This window comes from Lampris incognitus, chromosome 1 (assembly GCF_029633865.1).
Source record: "Lampris incognitus isolate fLamInc1 chromosome 1, fLamInc1.hap2, whole genome shotgun sequence".
NCBI classification, from domain to species: domain Eukaryota; kingdom Metazoa; phylum Chordata; class Actinopteri; order Lampriformes; family Lampridae; genus Lampris; species Lampris incognitus.
Window position 1 is genome coordinate 20,682,125 of NC_079211.1, and position 19,388 is coordinate 20,701,512.

A 19,388-nucleotide genomic window follows, 5' to 3' on the forward strand; every position below is an offset into this window, starting at 1 on the left:
CGCTGGTTTGAACGGGGAGTCAAAGAGGCCGTCTATGTGAAGAGGGAACGACCATACCTGAACGGAGGGGGGGGCCTAAGAGTACATCTGTCACCATCTTAAAATGCTGTGATTGCAACTATTCCCCAATCCTCTGTGAATACTACACATGGCCACTGTAACTCTAGTTAATGGTCACACCCGTATTTGCATATGAAACTGATGGTTGGTTTCAGTCGTTATGCCACTGTATTGTTTATAAGGGTGGCGATACCTGCAGTCAGCTGAGACTGAAGAGGGCACTTAGATGAGAGGTGAAACGTAGTATCTCTCTCAATAAAGGTTGTGTCCAGATGAACTGATTCAACTTTCTGTGATTTCCTTACCTGGATTATTGCGCATGCATCAAGGTATTTTTTCTTGGTTCTTGGTGTTCTTGGTTGGTGCATTGTTTCCATTTCATCATTTCCTCCTGGTTGCTATTTTGCTCCAGCATGGCAGCATCACTGCAGCCTGATACCTCACCTGTTTACTGCATGTCTCATCTCTCCCTCCTCCACAGGTGAATCCAGCAGACATAAAGACAGGCTATCTGTCGATCATCATGGACCCAGGAGAGGTGCCTCTGGACGAGCAGTGCGAATATCTGCCCTATGACTCCTCACAGTGGGAAATCTCCCGAGACAGACTCCGTTTAGGTGAGCAAGGGTGAGCAGGGAGGTTGGATGAAATGGACGGATGGATGGATAGATGGATGGATGGGTATAGAGGTGTGTAGGAGGGATAGTTGTTTGGGCAAATGGATGGACAAGGGTTGAGAGTGGATGGACGGATAAAAACTGATGTAGCTTTCCATTTCCGGAATGCTTAATGGTGTACATTTGGATTGCAGCCAGGCAGTGCTGCCGAGCAGAGTTGATGTGAAATATAGTATGCTTTCTCTGCATAGATTCTTTTAAAACACACGGGAGGAAAGCTTCTGTCCCAGGACTGCGACTTACGGAAACATTTTGCTTTACAAATACTGTAACCAAGGATTGCGTTTCAGATTCCTTACATATAATATAGATTTTAATCTGTTGGATAGCACATGTTCCTGACTTTAATTGCGTGTTATTTAGACTAGAGTGAAACCAACACTGGGAGTGAGATTTTTCTGTTTTTATTTATTTTTTTCTGCCTATACAGGAAAGGTCTTGGGCCATGGTGCATTTGGGAAGGTAATTGAGGCATCGATCTTCGGGATCAGCAAGAACAGCAGCCTGGACACAGTGGCTGTCAAGATGCTGAAGGGTGAGATTAAGTGTGAAGTTGTATTATTTATTTGTGTGTGTGTGGGTGTGGGTGTGGGTGTGGGCTTCTAACCTCAGTCAGTTAAGATGGACATTCTCCACTGTAACCTGAAAACTCATCTTTTCAAAAAACAAAACACATCTTACTCTCTCTTCATCTTTTACTCTCGGCTAAATAACACCCATCTCTCCCTTTGTGTATAACTGAAATGTTAAAGTGACTGCTTTTTATGCAGCGTTACTTTAGCTGCAACAGCCACACACACACACACACACACACACACACACACACACACACACACACACACACACACACACACACACACACACACACACACACACACACACTCTGATGGTGGCGTCAACCATCCATGCAAGGTAACAACCAGCTCATCTGGAGCACTTAGGGGCTAGGTGTCTTGCTCAGGGACACACTGACATTTTTGCCAGTATGTAGTATTCACATGTATGCATGTTTGTGTACATTTATTTCAGAGGGGGCCACAGCCAGTGAGCACAAGGCGTTGATGTCGGAATTAAAGATACTGATACACATCGGTAATCATCTGAATGTAGTCAATCTGCTGGGTGCATGCACAAAGGCTAACGGTGAGTACTCAGATTTACATGTATTTATTGTGTATGTGTGTGTGTGTGTGTGTGTGTGTGTGTGTGTGTGTGCGATTTCCACAAGGAAATCAGGAAGGAAAGTGGGGTTACTGTGGACTTCAGACTAGATGGAAACCTATTTAACATCCGTAGGCTCCAAGCGGTCACAAAAATGACATCTGAGCACATCATCGAGTTACGGTACGCAGATGATTGTGCAGTTGTGGCCCACACATCCGAGGCACTACAAGCTACCCTTGCAGCTGCTGCAAGGGCGTATGGTAGGATGGGGCTCTCTATAAATGTGACAAAGACTGAAGTAGTATGCCAGTGGGCATCTACTCTCCCATCTCATTCACCAACCTTCACCATCTCCGACAAACCACTTGCAACAGTGGAATCCTTCAAATACCTGGGCAGCTTCCTCTCTGATGACTGCAGCATCGACAGGGAGATGCAAAACCGGATTAAACAAGCGTCATCCTCTTTTGGCAGACTTAGGAGAAGGGTCTTTCAAAACAAAGACCTCAACCTCCACACCAAAATATCTGTCTACTTGGCAGTTGTCATCACGACTCTCCTCTACAGCTGTGAGGCATGGACCCTGTACAGCCACCACCTCAGGATGCTTAAGGCCTTCCACATCAGATGCCTACAATGCATCCTGAGGATAACCTGGCGTGACCGAGTGCCCCATACTGAAATACTCCGCAAGACCAACTGCATCAGCATGGAGGCTACCGTCACCCAGCACCAACTTCGATGGCTCGGCCACGTCATCAGGATGCCAAAGGAGCGCTTGCCGTGTAAAGTGCTGTATGGCCAGCTACATCTTGGCCGCCGCTTGGCAGGGGGCCAGAAAAACGGTACAAAGACCAACTGAAGACCATCATAAAAAAGTGCGGCCTGAACCTGAGCCAGCTGGAAGACACTGCCGCCCAACGCTCCATCTGGCGGCAGCTCTCTCAACAAGGGGTGCAAAACCTGGAGAAGGACCACGGTGATTGACGGACCAGAAGACGTCTGAAGAGATATGAAGCCAGTACCACACCTACACCCCCAGTCAGTAATTTCACCTGTTCTGTCTGTGGCAGACATTGTTGATCACGGATTGGGCTTTACAGCCATAAGAAGACTCACAAGTGACAGAGGCAGGATTGTCATCATCGGACATGACAGACAACCTAAAGCAAAAGAAGTGTGTGTGTGTGTGCTTGCGTGCGCGTGCAGGGAATATATGTTGCCGTAGCTCATATAGCCTAGGTGGGAAAATGGCATCTCAGAGAACATTTTCATTTTAGCTTCCGACAACACGATTTGTGAAATTAAAAATGAATGTGAATCAACGTCTCGCTTCCACACACACACACACACACACACACACACACACACACACACACACATTATAAGCAGCATGTTAGCATTGTTGCTAACCTTAGCTAGGAAGCGAGCAAAAACTTTGCTGCCCTTCATTGTCTGTAATGTAGTGTAATATGACAGCAGTGTTTACATAAACTCCAGGCAATCATCCTGGTCAAAATTAGCAAATGTGGGGGCATCTGGGTGGCATGGTGGTCTAGTCCGTTGCCTATCAACACAGGGATTGGTTCGAACCCCCGGGTTACCTCCAGCTTGGTCGGGCGTCCCTACAGACACCATTGGCCGTGTCTGCAGGTGGGAAGCTGGATGTGGGTATGTGTCCTGGTCGTTGCAGTAGCGCCTCCTCTGGTCAGTCGTGGCGACTGTTCGGGGGGGCTGGGGGAAATAGCGTGATCCTCCCACGTGCTACATCCCCCTGGCGAAACTCCTCACTGTCAGGTGAAAAGAAGCGGCTGGTGACTCCACATGTATCAGAGTAAGCATGTGGTAGTCTGCTGCCCTCCCTGGATTGGCAGAGGGTGTGGAGCAGTGACCGGGAAGGCTCGAAAGAGCGGGGTAATTGGCCGGATACAATTAGGGAGAAAAAGGGGGGGGGACAAAATGGCAAATGTGTACGATTTTAACAGCCTTTAACATTTCAGTATTTTTCAAAAAAACATACACTGATGTGTGTTCATTCATTCATTCATTCATCTTCAGCCACTTCTCCGGGGCCCGTCACCTTGGCCAACTCCGGAAAAGTAATGAGTCCAGCCCCTCTCCAGGAATTTGGTACCAGAGCCCATACTTTGTGTGGAGGTGAGCCCAACTATATCTAGTTGGTACCGCTCCACCTCCCGCACCAGTTCAGGCTCCTTCCCTGCCAGAGAGGTGACATTCCACGTCCCGAGGACCAGTCTGCGATGCCGGAAGTCGGCACGCCCCGGTCAGCTCTTTTGCTTACCACCCGGCCTGCGTTGCACCCCACCCCAATGCTCATCCCCACGTGTGGTGGGTCTACGGGGTTGTGGCTCCATGTTGTTTTTTCAGGCTGGGCCCGACCGGGCCCCATGGGCCAAGGTCCGGCCACCAGACGCTCGCCGGCGAGCTCCCTTCCCAGGTCTGGCTCCAGGAGGGGGCCCCGGTTTCTCTTTTCCGGGCGAGATGCTGTAATTCTGCTGGTATAAATTCATTGGGTTTTTTGTGAATCGCTCTTAGTCTGGCCCCTCCCCTGGGACCAATTTGCCTTGGGAGACTCTACAGGGGCTATTGCCTCTTGACAACACAGCTCCCAGGATCACCGGGAAACACAAACCCCTCCACCACGTCAAGGTGGCGATTCTCAGAGGTGTTGTAATGTGAAAATGCAACCGTCAGTGATGTTCCAGTGATCACCCCTGTGTCCAGTGTAATTGGTTTTGAATTTACTGTGCACCTTCTTACAGGTCCATTGATGGTGATAGTGGAGTACTGCAAGTATGGGAATCTGTCCAACTACCTCCGAGCTAAGAGAGAGTTCTTTCTGCCGTATAGGGTATGTGAAAGTTTTCACCTGCACCCCGTGAATCCTAGCATCAGGAATACAATAGCAGAGTCTACAGATTTCTTTGTCTTTGGTAATGTTACCATCACCCGACATCTGTTGAGTTGCTGCATTATGCAACATGTGGTCAGAGTCTTTCCCCTGTTAGAGCTGATGGCTGTGATAAAACCAGAGGTAATGTCTCTGTGAATGTTCTCATTCATCCAGGTCATGGTTATCCAAAGGAGTTGAATCAAGTGCATATATACCAAGTCCAGTTGCACTTGATTCAACTCCTTTGAACAGAGGTAATGTCCTTGTCTTGCTTCTTTTATTTGGATTATTTTATTATTTTGTTTTTGTCCTTGTCTATCTATTTTATTGATTTATCAACAACATTGAATACCTGTTTTGTTTATTTGTTCAGAGAAGTGACATATATATATATGTATATATATATATATATATATATATATATATATATATATATATACACACTACCGTTCAAAAGTTTGGGATCACCCAAACAATTTTGTGTTTTCCATGAAAAGTCACACTTATTCACCACCATATGTTGTGAAATGAATAGAAAATAGAGTCAAGACATTGACAAGGTTAGAAATAATGATTTGTATTTGAAATAAGATTTTTTTTACATCAAACTTTGCTTTCGTCAAAGAATCCTCCATTTGCAGCAATTACAGCATTGCAGACCTTTGGCATTCTAGCTGTTAATTTGTTGAGGTAATCTGGAGAAATTGCACCCCACGCTTCCAGAAGCAGCTCCCACAAGTTGGATTGGTTGGATGGGCACTTCTTGCGTACCATACGGTCAAGCTGCTCCCACAACAGCTCAATGGGGTTCAGATCTGGTGACTGCGCTGGCCACTCCATTACCGATAGAATACCAGCTGCCTGCTTCTGCTCTAAATAGTTCTTGCACAATTTGGAGGTGTGTTTAGGGTCATTGTCCTGTTGTAGGATGAAATTGGCTCCAATCAAGCGCTGTCCACTGGGTATGGCATGGCGTTGCAAAATGGAGTGATAGCCTTCCTTATTCAGAATCCCTTTTACCCTGTACAAATCTCCCACCTTACCAGCACCAAAGCAACCCCAGACCATCACATTACCTCCACCATGGTTAACAGATGGCGTCAGGCATTCTTCCAGCATCTTTTCATTTGTTCTGTGTCTCACAAACGTTCTTCTTTGTGATCCAAACACCTCAAACTTGGATTCATCCGTCCACAACACTTTTTTCCAGTCTTCCTCTGTCCAATGTCTGTGTTCTTTTGCCCATCTTAATCTTTTTCTTTTATTGGTCAGTCTCAGATATGGCTTTTTCTTTGCCACTCTGCCCTGAAGCCCAGAATCCCGCAGCCGCCTCTTCACTGTAGATGTTGACACTGGTGTTTTGCGGGTACTATTTAATGAAGATGCCAGTTGGGGACCTGTGAGGCATCTTTTTCTCAAACTAGAGACTCTAATGTACTTATCTTCTTGCTCAGTTGTGCAACGCGGCCTCCCACTTCTTTTTCTACTCTGGTTAGAGCCTGTTTGTGCTGTCCTCTGAAGGGAGTAGTACACACCGGTGTAGGAAATCTTCAATTTCTTAGCAATTTCTCGCATGGAATAGCCTTCATTTTTAAGAACAAGAATAGACTGTCGAGTTTCAAATGAAAGTTCTCTTTTTCTGGCCATTTTGAGCGTTTAATTGACCCCACAAATGTGATGCTCCAGAAACTCAATCTGCTCAAAGGAAGGTCAGTTTTGTAGCTTCTGTAACGAGCTAAACTGTTTTCGGATGTGTGAACATGATTGCACAAGGGTTTTCTAATCATCAATTAGCCTTCTGAGCCAATGAGCAAACACATTGTACCATTAGAACACTGGAGTGATAGTTGCTTGAAATGGGCCTCTATACACCTATGTAGATATTGCACCAAAAACCAGACATTTGCAGCTAGAATAGTCATTTACCACATTAGCAATGTATAGAGTGTATTTCTTTAAAGTTAAGACTAGTTTAAAGTTATCTTCATTGAACAGTACAGTGCTTTTCCTTCAAAAATATGGACATTTCAATGTGATCCCAAACTTTTGAACGGTAGTGTATATGATGACGATAACTAGTAGTAGTAGTTGTAGTAGCAGTATTAACTCCGTTAAATTGTGAAATATGGATTTCGGGGGGAAACAGTGACTTTGGAGATGATTACATCATAAAATGTTGACTCCACGTAGGATCGCTCGCCCAAGACCCAGAGCCAGGTGAGACGCATGATTGAGGCGGGTCAGGTGGACCAAAGAGGCCGTCGCCCACCTTCCCCATCCAGCACCTCGCTCAGCAACCCCCAGAATCAGTCGACCAATCAGAAAAACCCATCTGCTGCGGAGAAAAGTTAGTGTATTGAGATTTGCATGAGTTGTGTTTTTAAGTGGAAGCCTTGTTATGAACATATGTTCTCTTTCCTCTCTAGCGGAGGACTTGTGGAAAACTCCCTTGACAATAGAAGATCTAATCTGCTATAGTTTCCAGGTGGCTCGTGGGATGGAGTTCCTGGCCTCGAGGAAGGTATATCACCAACTGCTACAACAAATACATTCAACGAAAATGGCAGATACATCGCTGTCCCATAACATGACAACAGTTTCAATGGATTCCATGTACTAGTTTCAAAGATGATAACCTCACAGCTCAATCCACTTTACTGGTGACTAGTGTAGATTTGAATTCATCACATTCACGGGATTGGTGTAACACTCTCTGGGTTCAGTTTCCTATTTTGACAGTGTATGAACCAATAATAACTTAATTTCTAACCTGGATTGGCTCTGCTCAATCCCAACAGCTGAGTTTACTTGGGAGGGTTAAAGCTGACCCCAGTCTGTCCTCCCCTCCGCGAGCGAGAACTACAAATGAGGTGTAGCCACCATTGTCACTTGTGTGCCATCAGCTTAGTGGTAAACAAGTCACACCATTATAAAAAATGGTATCCTGGGCTTCCGGGTGGCGCGACGGTCTATCCCGTTGCCTACCAACACGGAGATCGCCAGTTCGACTCCCCCGTGTTACCTCCGGCTTGGTCAGGCGTCCCTACAGACACAATTGGCCGTGTCTGCAGGTGGGAAGCCGGATGTGGGTATGTGTTCTGGTCGCTGCACTAGCGCCTCCTCTGGTCGATCGGGGCACCTGTTCGGGGCGGAGGGGGAACTGGGGGGAATAGCTTGATCCTCCCACATGCTACATCCCCTTGGAGAAACTCCTCACTGTCCGGTGAAAAGAAACGGCTGGGCACCTCCACATGTATCAGAGGAGGCATGTGGTAGTTGCACCCCCCCCCCCCCCAGATCGGCAGAGGGGGTGGAGCAGCGACTGGGACGGCTCGGAAGAGTGGGGTAATTGGCTGGATACAATTGGGGAGAAAAGGGGGGGATCCCCCCCCCCGAAAAAAACAAACAAAAAACGTCAGCAGCAATATTGTGGAAAGTCTCATCCAACCATGGCCTAGATGACAGATCGTTGATCCAGATGAATAAAATAACTATATTACCAATTGGGAAAAATCCTGGATTTCAGTTTATGATGACTTCAGGTTATGAGTGTGGCTCTCATAGACACACACACACACACACACACACACACACACACACACACACACACACACACACACACACACATATATATATATATAGATATAGATATAAAACCTTTATCCAAAGTAAACTTCAAATTAGAATTAAATTAAGGCAGATTGTCTACTTTTATAAGGAACACACTATGGTTGTTTGAACTATCAAGCCAAACATTTATGGATGAGAATGAAAATGAGCGATTAGAGGGCCTGATCCAAGCTTAGCAAACTCTTCAACTGACTTAACTGCTTCTTTGACCTTTGACCTAACCACTGCTCTGTGGGAAGGACTGATAAACTGACAGCCTTGTGAACTCTTTCACATCTTCAGCAGTGACTCCACAGAGACCTGCTAGACAGAGACATTCTCCAGTCCCACATGCAAAGTGGCAAACACAGGGACACACTCACACGTTCAGTCACTCACACAGCCTCATAGCCAACACACACACATACTCTTAACACACAGTACACACACAAATAACCTTTATCAGAATTAAACATCAGTTAGATATTTATTACCCCGAAACAGCACAATCAATTTAGTCCACCCAAGTCATTTCTATGCTAAGTTTTCTGCAACATTCAAAGGAAAAGGAACAACAAAAGACAGGAATGCATGCACATATGCATGTACGCATGCATGTACACACACATGCACACGCACACACGTGTCCCCTGGGGTGGTGATGAATGTGTGGTCCTGTGTGTGTCTTCCACAGTGTATCCACAGAGACCTGGCGGCACGGAACATTCTCCTGTCAGAGAACAACGTTGTGAAGATCTGTGACTTTGGCCTGGCCAGAGACATTTACAAAGACCCCGACTATGTCAGGAAAGGAAACGTAAGGCTGCTCCACAGTCATGCTACTTAAGAGATATGCTTGTGGGTTTATTTTGCACACCAAGTTATTTAGATTTCTGCCCAACTCAAAGGTCTTTTTTTTCCCAGCACAATCATTTAATTTAGAGAGAGAACTGTATTTTTCACTTTTATGATTACCGTGTGTTATTTGTTCGGTGTTGCATTACTCCCTCAGGCTCGTCTGCCTCTGAAGTGGATGGCTCCGGAGAGTATCTTTGATAAGGTCTATACCAGCCAGAGTGATGTATGGTCCTTTGGAGTTCTCCTCTGGGAAATCTTCTCGCTGGGTAAAATCACAGTATAGCATCTGAGAAGTATTAGCCATCCATCCATCCATTATCCAAACCGCTTATCCTGCTCTCAGGGTCGCGAGGATGCTGGAGCCTATCCCAGCAGTCATTGGGCGGCAGGCGGGGAGACACCCTGGACAGGCCGCCAGACCATCACAGGACCCCACTCAATCATGCTATTAGTTGATTATATTAAAAACCCAGCCTTTGGCATCCGGGTAGCGTAGTAGCCTATTCCATTGCCTCCCAACACAGGGATCCCAGTTTGAATCCCCGTGTTACCTCCGGCTTGGTCAGGCATCCCTACAGACACAATTAGCCATGCCTGCAGGTGGGAAGCCGGATGTATAAGTAATGTTTAAAATCAAATAGGTCGATGCTACACCTGAGGTTAAAGGGATGAGCTTTGGACAAGAAGGTGGTCTGCTCCTGGAGGAAATGCTGGGCGGAAGAAGTGACGTTTACTTTCACAGTGCCTATAATCAAGGCACTGTACCCCCATTACTTCAGTATTCATTACAAGTGGCATTACTTGTCACCTCTCAGACATGAACGCGTTCATCTGTTTTGTCCTGCAACTGTTATCCTAAGCTGCAGTCCTAAATGGGAGTTTGTGCTTAGTCAATATCCTTTATTAGTAAAGGGTTAATTAAGTAATTTTCTGAAGCAGAGTAAAATGTTCAAATCAAAAGTACAGTTGTTTCACAAAGCCCTATACCCTATGTACTCATTTGTTTTTGCCTGATATGATTATTCTTGCCAAATTAGATGGTGAGAACGTGTGTATATTAAGTTTGTATATCTTCATATTATCCACCTTCAGGTGCTTCTCCATATCCAGGGGTACAAATTGATGAAGACTTCTGTAAAAGGCTGAAGGAGGGCACCAGGATGAGAGCACCAGAGACTGCCTCCCCTGAAATGTGCGTGAGCCTTACTTAACCATTTCACTCTTATCCACTTCTAACGGGGCTTCCTGTACGTAGACACCATGAGACCCACCTCTCGGCTTGACAAGTTATTCTCATGATGTCTGCACAGATTTGTAACCCCGGCTATACGCCTTACTGGGCCAAAATGCCCGATTCAGTCTTGAGAATGTTAAGTTGGACTAAACTAAGTATTGCTAGAATATCATAAATAGGACTAATTTCACAACTCATGCAATTAGAAAAGAAAGGCTCAAAGGTTGTTCTGGCTGTGACTATGCTGCTCTCTGCTGGTAGATATGGGATCATGCTGGCCTGCTGGCAGGGCGAGCCCAGGGAGAGACCGACCTTCCCTGCCCTGGTGGAGATCCTGGGAGACCTACTGCAGGACAACAGCCTCCCGGTAAGGTCATTCATTGTGGTAGGGATGTAGGACAAAGAGCCCGGACACTCCCGGATGTCCTGGGTTTATTTATTTTTTGTGTATTTGTAAAGACTAGGATGACCAGGTGTCCAACTTTACATTGTAGGCTACTGCGCAGCATCTTGACTCATTGTCCCGCATCCCATATTTTGAGACAATCTTCCACATTTTGAGTCAAAACAGAAAAGTACACATTTCTCCATTTTATCATTAAACAATACACTTTGATCATTATACAATAATAACTTCTGGTATCCTCTAATTAGATGTCACGGTCTCTTATATCACTGAGTTTAATTGGTCATAGATAAACAGCCCTCTTCAGTCAAAAACATGAACAAGGTACATAGCCAAAGACCGCTCTCATTATTTACCATTGGCCATGACGATAGCAATTTATTTTCTGATCTGTCATGCACCGATAGTGGGCAAGAGTGCAACTTTGTGACAGGATATGTCTAATTAATGAGCATAAATAAATAATACACATTATATCAAAGATTGACACATTTTTGCATTGGGTAACCCATGAAGAGTGGACATATATTATAAACCTCTCCCTTATTGTCCTGCAAAGTATTTCTGGTTTTCCCGCATTTGGACTGTTTGCATCTGGTCACCCTAGTAAAGAGTCACAGAAAGTTGAATCAGTTCATCTGGACACAACGTTTATTGGGAGAAACGTTTCATCACTCATCTAAGTGACCTCTTCAGTCTCAACTGACTGCAGGTATCCCCACCCTTATTTATAAACAATACAGTGGCATAACAATTGAAAACAAAGATTGGTTTCATATGCAAATTGCCGTGACCATTAGCTAGAGTTACAGTGGCCATGTGTACTATTCACAGAGGATTGGGGAATAGTTGCAATCACAGCACTGTAAGATGGCGACAGTGTACTCCCCCCCCCCCCCCTTGGCTCAGGGATGGTTGTTCCCTCTTCACATAGATGGCCTCTTTGACTCCCCGTTCAAACCAGCGTTCCTCCCTATCAAGGATGTGCACCTCCTCATCCTTGTAAGAGTGGCCACTGGCCTGTAGATGGGTGTAGACTGCGGAATCCTGGCCTGACGCATTAGCTTTGCTGTGTTGTGCCATCCTCTTCACCAGCGTCTGTTTGGTTTCCCCGATGTACAAGTCACGGCAATCCTCCCAGCGCTTAACAAAGTACACTATATTGCTCTGTTTGTGTTGGGGCATCCGATCCTTGGGGCGGACTAATTTCCTGCGCAGCGTGTTTTGTTTGGGGTTTGAAAGCAACTGAAAACAAGGGTGGGGGTACCTAGAGTCAGTTGAGGTCACTTGGATGAGTGATGAAACGTTTCTCCTAATAGAGGTTGTGTCCAGATGAACTGATTCAACTTTATGTGATTTCCTTACCTGGATTATTGAGCGCATATTAAGACACCTGGTAAAGATTGTTTTTAAAGGGTACTCTGACTGAGAGAGGAGTTTGCTTGAAAATCTTCCACGCATTCCTAAACAGGATGGGAAGGACTACATCCCCCTTAACCAGTCCCAGAGCTCAGAAGATGATGGCTTCTCTCAGGCCTCGTCACGTCCTCCGTCTGAGGAGGAGCTAAGAATGGCATGCAACACTCTGCCCAACAGGTTCCCCTTCCTCTTATTCCCTGACACTTTTATCTTTACAGTGCACTGCCAAAGGGGCATGGAATAGGAAAAAAAGCATGCCAGTATAGAAAGTCTAAAGTCAGCAATGGACACTGCTAGAGTACGACTTCATTGTAACACTTAGAAACGGATCATTTGGTAATATATCTGTCGAGGTTGGGAGGTTAGGACTTTGCTACCATTCACAGTCTGTCTGTTAGATTTGAGATGTTGTCTGTTGAATCAGTTTTGTGCTCATCTTGTATATATTTTGAAACACTTCCCTACTAGATATTATAACTGTGTGCCTTTTGCTGGATGTGTGTTGGTGAGACCATCGAAAATGTGCCATCCCAGAGTCAAAACATTCGAGCAGTTGCCTCTGGAGATGCACCCACAGAAAGCTCCCCAAGTAAGCGTTTCATCTCCCCATGAACTTGTTAAAAGGTGAACCAGCAAGTGACATTTTACTGAATGCCTTGTCTCTCAGGAAACCATCTCTTCTGATAACCAGCTGTTACCGTATTTCCCAGATGAGTCGCACTGGAGTATAAGTCGCACTAAGCAAAAAAAAAAAAAAAACGAGTTGTTGCGAGAAAAAAACAACATAATATATGAATCGCTTCAGTGTGTAAATCGCATAATTTCTGTGGCGGTACAGTATTTGCAATTGAGTCACAAGATTAAACAGTGCCATCTGGTGGCCTTAGTTGAAACGCAGCGTATTCGTCCAACAGAATTACATTGCGTAAGTCCCTTTGGAAGTCACAGGACCAGCCAGATGAGTCAAACAAATTGTGACTTTTAGTCTGGGAAATACAACAGTTGCCCCTGCTGGAGGCAGACACAGTCAAAAAAGGCATTTATCTGACATGCGGTCTGGCCTTTTCCAGGACAATCAGACAGACAGTGGGATGGTTTTGGCCTCCGAAGAATTTGAGAGAATCGAACACAGGCAAAGGGGTGCACAGTTGAAAAGGTATGTCAATGGGATGACGTGAATCATACAGTGACGGCAAGCTTTAGTTAGAGAGTACATCTCATACAAGAGTGCAACACAATATGCTCAACACAAGATAAAGGGTAAAACGCAAACAAGAGGTAAAATATATAGTGATAAATCAGATTCAAAATAAAAGTAAGTGATTAGAATAGATAAAATGACTTCAAGGATTTGAAAAACCCAAAGAACAAGAGGTTCCTCAAAGGGACAGTTCACACCGAAATCAAAAATGCATGTTTTTCCTCTTACCTGTCGCACTATTTATCCATCTAGATCTTTGTGGTGTGAGTTGCCGAGTTTTGGAGATATTGGCCGTAGAGCCGTTTGCCTTCTTTCGAATGTAATGGAACTGGATGGCACTCGGCTTGTGGTGCTCAAAGCAATAGAAAATACATTTGAAAAAACTCAACAACAATATCTCTTTCCAGAAATCATGACCCAGTTACTCAAGATAAACCACAGACCTTGTTGTGAGGAGCTGGTGTAGGAAACAAACTACACCTACATGAAACTGCTCATAACAAATTCTGTGGATTAAATTTAGCATGGAGATTGAAGCCAGATAATCAGTAATGATAACTGATTATCTGGCTGAAGTCAAGCCATTCTTATGGGATTTCACTCCTCATCCTTGTCAGGTATTTCCGAACAACAGAGAGGGATTCCACAGCTTGTACGGTCACGTGTATCTAACATAACTAAATAGTATTAGATACACATAAGGTAATGATTGAATTTGCTATGTTGGCTATTGAATCGATGTAACGGATGTGCTTACACATTTGTAGTCACTTGAGCAGCAGCAACAGCAGCAGTATGGAGCATCTGACGGGCTCCCATGGCTCCCTCGGTCCAAGCAGCAGCACCGGCAGTTCGAGGCATCGGCCCGCTTTCTTCAGCCAGCTATCGGGACAGACCTTCTACAACAATGAATACGGACAGCTGTCTGAGGACGGCATGTGTGACTTCTTCTCTTCTCCAGACGCCACCTGCCTGGCCTCCTCCTCCAACCTGTAATCCGTCAAAGTTGCAGAGGTCCACAGACAGAGGAGGGTCAAAAAAAAAAAAAAAAAAAAAAAGATTTTCTGCCATAGTGGTCAATTCAGGCCAAGGGAAGTCTGCAGCAGGGTTCCCACCCTTTTTAGGGGGATTGTTTTCCATGACTTTTCGCTTGGGTATATACACGACAGCCACTGTGCACAGGAGATCATATTATTCAGTATTAACCATAACCGGAAGCTTCATTACTGTCACACTGCGGTTGAACAGACCGACTGACACACACACACACACACACACCTAGAATTCATTCCTCAAACAATTACCATTTTGATCACTCAATTTTACATAAATATCTTCATTTACAACATTATATTTCTTACCAAGTCAGGAACAAGAACAACACATCCTCAAACTTCCAAGCACTCGATGTGATGTGCAAAGTATGCAATAAAAATGACTCAAAATTTAAAATAAAAAAAAAAATGATGGTGAAAATATGCAGTTCTCTCGGCGTGCAAAAAAAATATAATTATATATCGTCATAATTCTTAATGACCTCACAAATAATTCCCATTTGATCAGTTCTATCATTTTCCAGGTGTTTTCCCTAACTGGGAAACTACGGTATCGCATGGGAACCCTGGTGCAGGCATTTTTTAGCACAAACACTTTAACCCGTCTTTGTGTAATGTGAGGGTAACGTGCAGTAAATTATGTTGATACTTGACGCACCCTTTTCCATCCTTGTGGCCAGAAATGGCCTCTATCTCTCCTCTCTTCTACTCTCCTCTCTCTCCTCTCTCTCTCTCTCTCTCTCTCTCTCTCTCCTCTCTCTCTCTCTCTCTCTCTCTCTCCTCTCTCTCTCTCTCTCTCTCTCTCCTCTCTCCTCTCTCTCTCTCTCTCTCTCTCTCTCTCTCTTCTCTCTCTCTCTCTCTCTCTCTCTCTCTTCTCTCTCTCTCTCTCTCTCTCTCTCTCTCTCTCTCTCTCTCTCTCTCTCTCGGCTTCCGCCTGAACACAGACTGAGCTGTGTGCATGAGGTTCCCCCTAGTCAGCCACTGGGTGGCATTAACATGTCAAACAAACCTTGAGTATTTTTTATTCACCCAGTTATATTTTTTATCGTTTATATAGAGTATGCCTTCTTTATTTGTATAAATATGACCCAAGTGGGGAAAAAATAAAGCAATATAACTTCTGTCACATTTCTCTTTGTGCATTGTGTGTCTATTTAGGCGCTGCATCTTCCCACAGTGCAGGACAGGCGAGTAAGGTAACAGATACGTTGACCTATAAACTTGCCCCTTTATATAGCATTAAACAAATGGCAACACACTCCATCATTATCCAAGCAAACATATGACATATGACCAAATGTAAGAGGCTGTATCTCACTGGGTCTGGTTGCTGGCCTTATTCACAAGGGCCTGATGTGTTTACATACACAACACCGGGAACAAAGGACGAGTGGATGAAAGGAAATGGGGGGATAGAGGGCGAGTGAAGGGTTGAGTCACACTAAGCGGCTCTTATCAGAGGTGGATGTAAGTATGCATGATGACGGCTATGGCAGCTTAACCGTGTCAGCCTCTGACACACTCCTGTCACTGATGACAGCCTGCATAGAGGTGACCCCATGCTGATAGCTGGGGGATTCTTACAGCTCTTACACACACACACACACACACACACACACACACACACACACACACACACTTAGTTCTACTAGTGCTCCCCAAGGTAATAGTGTGGCAGCAGAGTCCATTGTCTATGAAATGTTCAATGAACAATCAAAAGGTTTGTACACAGTTCTATAAATACTCTAGTATCCTGGTCCTAATTAGCTTGTTTTGGGGCGAGACTCTATGTGAAGCCATTTCAATCTGACAATTTAAGATGAGAGAGAAAAAAGGCAAACATTCACTATCTGAAGCACCAACTCCCCGAATCCAGCAGCTGCTAGTAGTTTGCGCATCAGTTTCATCCATTCAAAACAAGCTGAGCACCAGCTGTCACAATCTGAAATCACATTATTCAGTCGCAATTAAACAGCTTCATCTTAGAATAAAAAAATGGCCTAAATTACCTTCGTCTATAAATCACTTAGATGTACCTTATGCGACAGTCATGATATATTAGGTTCATTACTTGTGTATGTGTGTGTGTGTGTGTGTATTATATATACAAGATAGATATAGGAAAAAAACTTTAATTCATAGCAGTACAAGCCTGTTTCCTGCGTCACACACTCATCAGCTGCCAAGTTGGCTATACAACAAAGGAAAAAAATTAATAATTTTGAATAAATATTCCACCCCTAATTTATCGAGCACTTATCAACACCATTGACGGTTTCCAAAAAAACCCGCTATGCACACATATAGTACACACACACACATATATATATAGAGTGTTTTTTTTTCCAGAAACCATCAATAGTGTAGATAAAAGTGCTCAACAAATGAGCAGTATTATATATATATATGATTGATTATGGCATGAAACAGGCTTGTACTGTCTCGTAAAGAATTTACTTGACTCACTGGATTTATATACACTGCTCAAAAAAATAAAGGGAACACATAAGCAATGCAATGTAGCTCCAAGTCAATCACACTTTTGAGATATCAACCTGTCCAGTTAGGAAGCAACACTGATTTGTGAATCAATTTCACCTGTTGGTAAATTGTCTAATTTCCACCAGGTGGAAATTAGACAATTTGCAAGACAACCCCTATAAAAGGAATGGATTTGCAGGTGGTGGCCACAGACCATTTGCCTGTCCTCATCTTTTCTGGCCGATCTTTGGTTAGTTTTTCATTTTGCTAGTGCCCTCACCACTAGAGGTGGCATGAGGCGGTATCTGCAACCTACAGAAGTTGCTCAGGTAGTGCAGCTCATCCAGGATGGCACATCAATGCGTGCTGTGGCAAGAAGATTTGATGTGTCTCCCAGCACAGTGTCCAGAGCATGGAGGAGGTACCAGGAGACAGGCCAGTACACCAGGAGACGTGGAGGGGGCCGCAGGAGGACAACAACCCCATAGCAGGACCGCTATCTGGTCCTTTGTGCAAGAAGGAACAGGAGGAGCACTGCCAGAGCCCTACAAAACGACCTTCAACAGGCCACTAATGTGCAGGTTTCTGCTCAAACAGTGAGAAACAGAATGCATGAGGATGGTATGAGGGCCCGACGTCCACAATTGGGGCCTGTGCTCACAGCCCAACACCGTGCAGCCCGATTGACCTTTGCCAGAGAACATCTTGGTTGGCAGATTCGCCATTGGCGCCCTGTGCTCTTCACAGATGAGAGCAGGTTCACACTGAACACATGTGACAGACGTGAGAGAGTCTGGAGACGCTGTGGAGAACGTTCTGCTGCCTGCAACATCCTCCAGCATGACCGGTTTGGCGGTGGGTCAGTGATGGTCTGGGGAGGCATATCCTTGGAGGGCCGCACAGACCTCTACGTGCTAGCCAGAGGTACCATGACTGCCATTAGGTACCAGGATGAGATCCTCAGACCCATTGTCAGACCATATGCTGGTGCAGTGGGCCCTGGGTTCCTGCTCATGCATGACAATGCTCGTCCTCATGTGGCCAGAGTGTGTCAGCAGTTCCTGTATGTCGAGGGCATTGATGCTATGGACTGGCCTGCACGTTCCCCAGACCTGAATCCAATCGAGCACCTCTGGGACATCATGTCTCGTACCATCCGCCGACGCGATGTCGCACCACAGACTGTCCAGGAGTTGACCGATGCCCTGATCCAGGTCTGGGAGGAGATCCCTCAGGAGACCATCCGTCGTCTCATCAGGAGCATGCCCAGACGTTGTAGGGAGTGCATACAGGCACGTGGAGGCCACACACACTACTGAGCCTAATTTTGAATCGTCTTGAAGAATTTCCACAGAAGTTGGATCAGCCTATGTTCTCATTTTCCACTTTGAGTATGATTCTGAATCCAGACCTTAATGGGCTAATGATTTTGATTTCCATTGATCATTCTTAGGTTATTTTGCTCTAAACACATTCCTCTGTCTAATAAATAAAGATTTTCTGCTGAAATATTTCATTCATCGAGGTCTATATTGTGTTTTTAGGTGTTCCCTTTATTTTTTGAGCAGTATATATACAGTGCACCCGGAAAGTATTCACACCCCTTCACTTTCCCCACATTTTGTTATGTTACAGCCTTATTCCAAAATGGATTAAATTCCTTTTTCTTCTCATCAATCTACACACAATACCCCACAATGACAAAGTGAAAAAGGTTTTGTAGAAATTTTTGCAAATTTATTAAAAATAAAAAACTGAAATATAGCATGTACATAAGTATTCACACTCAGTACTTGGTTGAGGCACCCTTGGCAGCGATTACAGCCTCAAGTCTTCTTGGGTACGAAGCTACAAGCTTGGCACACCTATATTTGGGGTATTCATCCCATTCTTCTCTGCAGAAGATGGGGAGCGTCGCTGCACAGCTATTTACGGGTCTTTCCAGAGATGTTCAATGGGGTTCAAGTCTGGGCTCTGGCTGGCCCACTCAAGGACATTCACAGACTTGTCCCGAAGCCACTCCTTCGTTGTCTTGGCTGTGTGCTTAGGGTCGTTGTTGTGTTGAAAGGTAAACCTTTGCCCCAGTCTGAGGTCCTGAGCGCTCTGGAGCAGGTTTTCATCAAGGATCTCTCTGTACTTTGCTCCATTCATCTTTCCCTCGATCCTGACTAGTCTCCCAGTTCCTGCCGCTGAAAAACATCCCCACAGCATGACGCTGCCACCACCATGCTTCACTGTAGGGATGGTATTAGCAAGGTGATGAGAGGTGCCTGGTTTTCTCCAGACGTGACGTTTGGCATTCAGGCCAAA

General features: G+C 45.0%; 1 protein-coding gene across 1 annotated transcript in view; it reads left to right on the top strand.

The window, feature by feature from the left end:
• flt4 (fms related receptor tyrosine kinase 4) overlaps positions 1 to 15,289 on the top strand; it is a 55,569-nt gene extending 40,280 nt beyond the window's left edge. Inside the window, exons 17-30 of the mRNA XM_056282596.1 lie at positions 542 to 677; positions 1,168 to 1,272; positions 1,767 to 1,880; positions 4,685 to 4,773; positions 7,006 to 7,162; positions 7,242 to 7,336; positions 9,119 to 9,241; positions 9,437 to 9,548; positions 10,375 to 10,474; positions 10,778 to 10,883; positions 12,394 to 12,518; positions 12,810 to 12,930; positions 13,412 to 13,497; positions 14,310 to 15,289. Coding sequence (XP_056138571.1) covers positions 542 to 677; positions 1,168 to 1,272; positions 1,767 to 1,880; positions 4,685 to 4,773; positions 7,006 to 7,162; positions 7,242 to 7,336; positions 9,119 to 9,241; positions 9,437 to 9,548; positions 10,375 to 10,474; positions 10,778 to 10,883; positions 12,394 to 12,518; positions 12,810 to 12,930; positions 13,412 to 13,497; positions 14,310 to 14,538 — 1,698 coding nt within the window. The 3' untranslated portion in view covers positions 14,539 to 15,289. The remainder of the gene's footprint in view (positions 1 to 541; positions 678 to 1,167; positions 1,273 to 1,766; positions 1,881 to 4,684; positions 4,774 to 7,005; positions 7,163 to 7,241; positions 7,337 to 9,118; positions 9,242 to 9,436; positions 9,549 to 10,374; positions 10,475 to 10,777; positions 10,884 to 12,393; positions 12,519 to 12,809; positions 12,931 to 13,411; positions 13,498 to 14,309) is intronic.
• Positions 15,290 to 19,388: the final 4,099 nt, after the last annotated feature.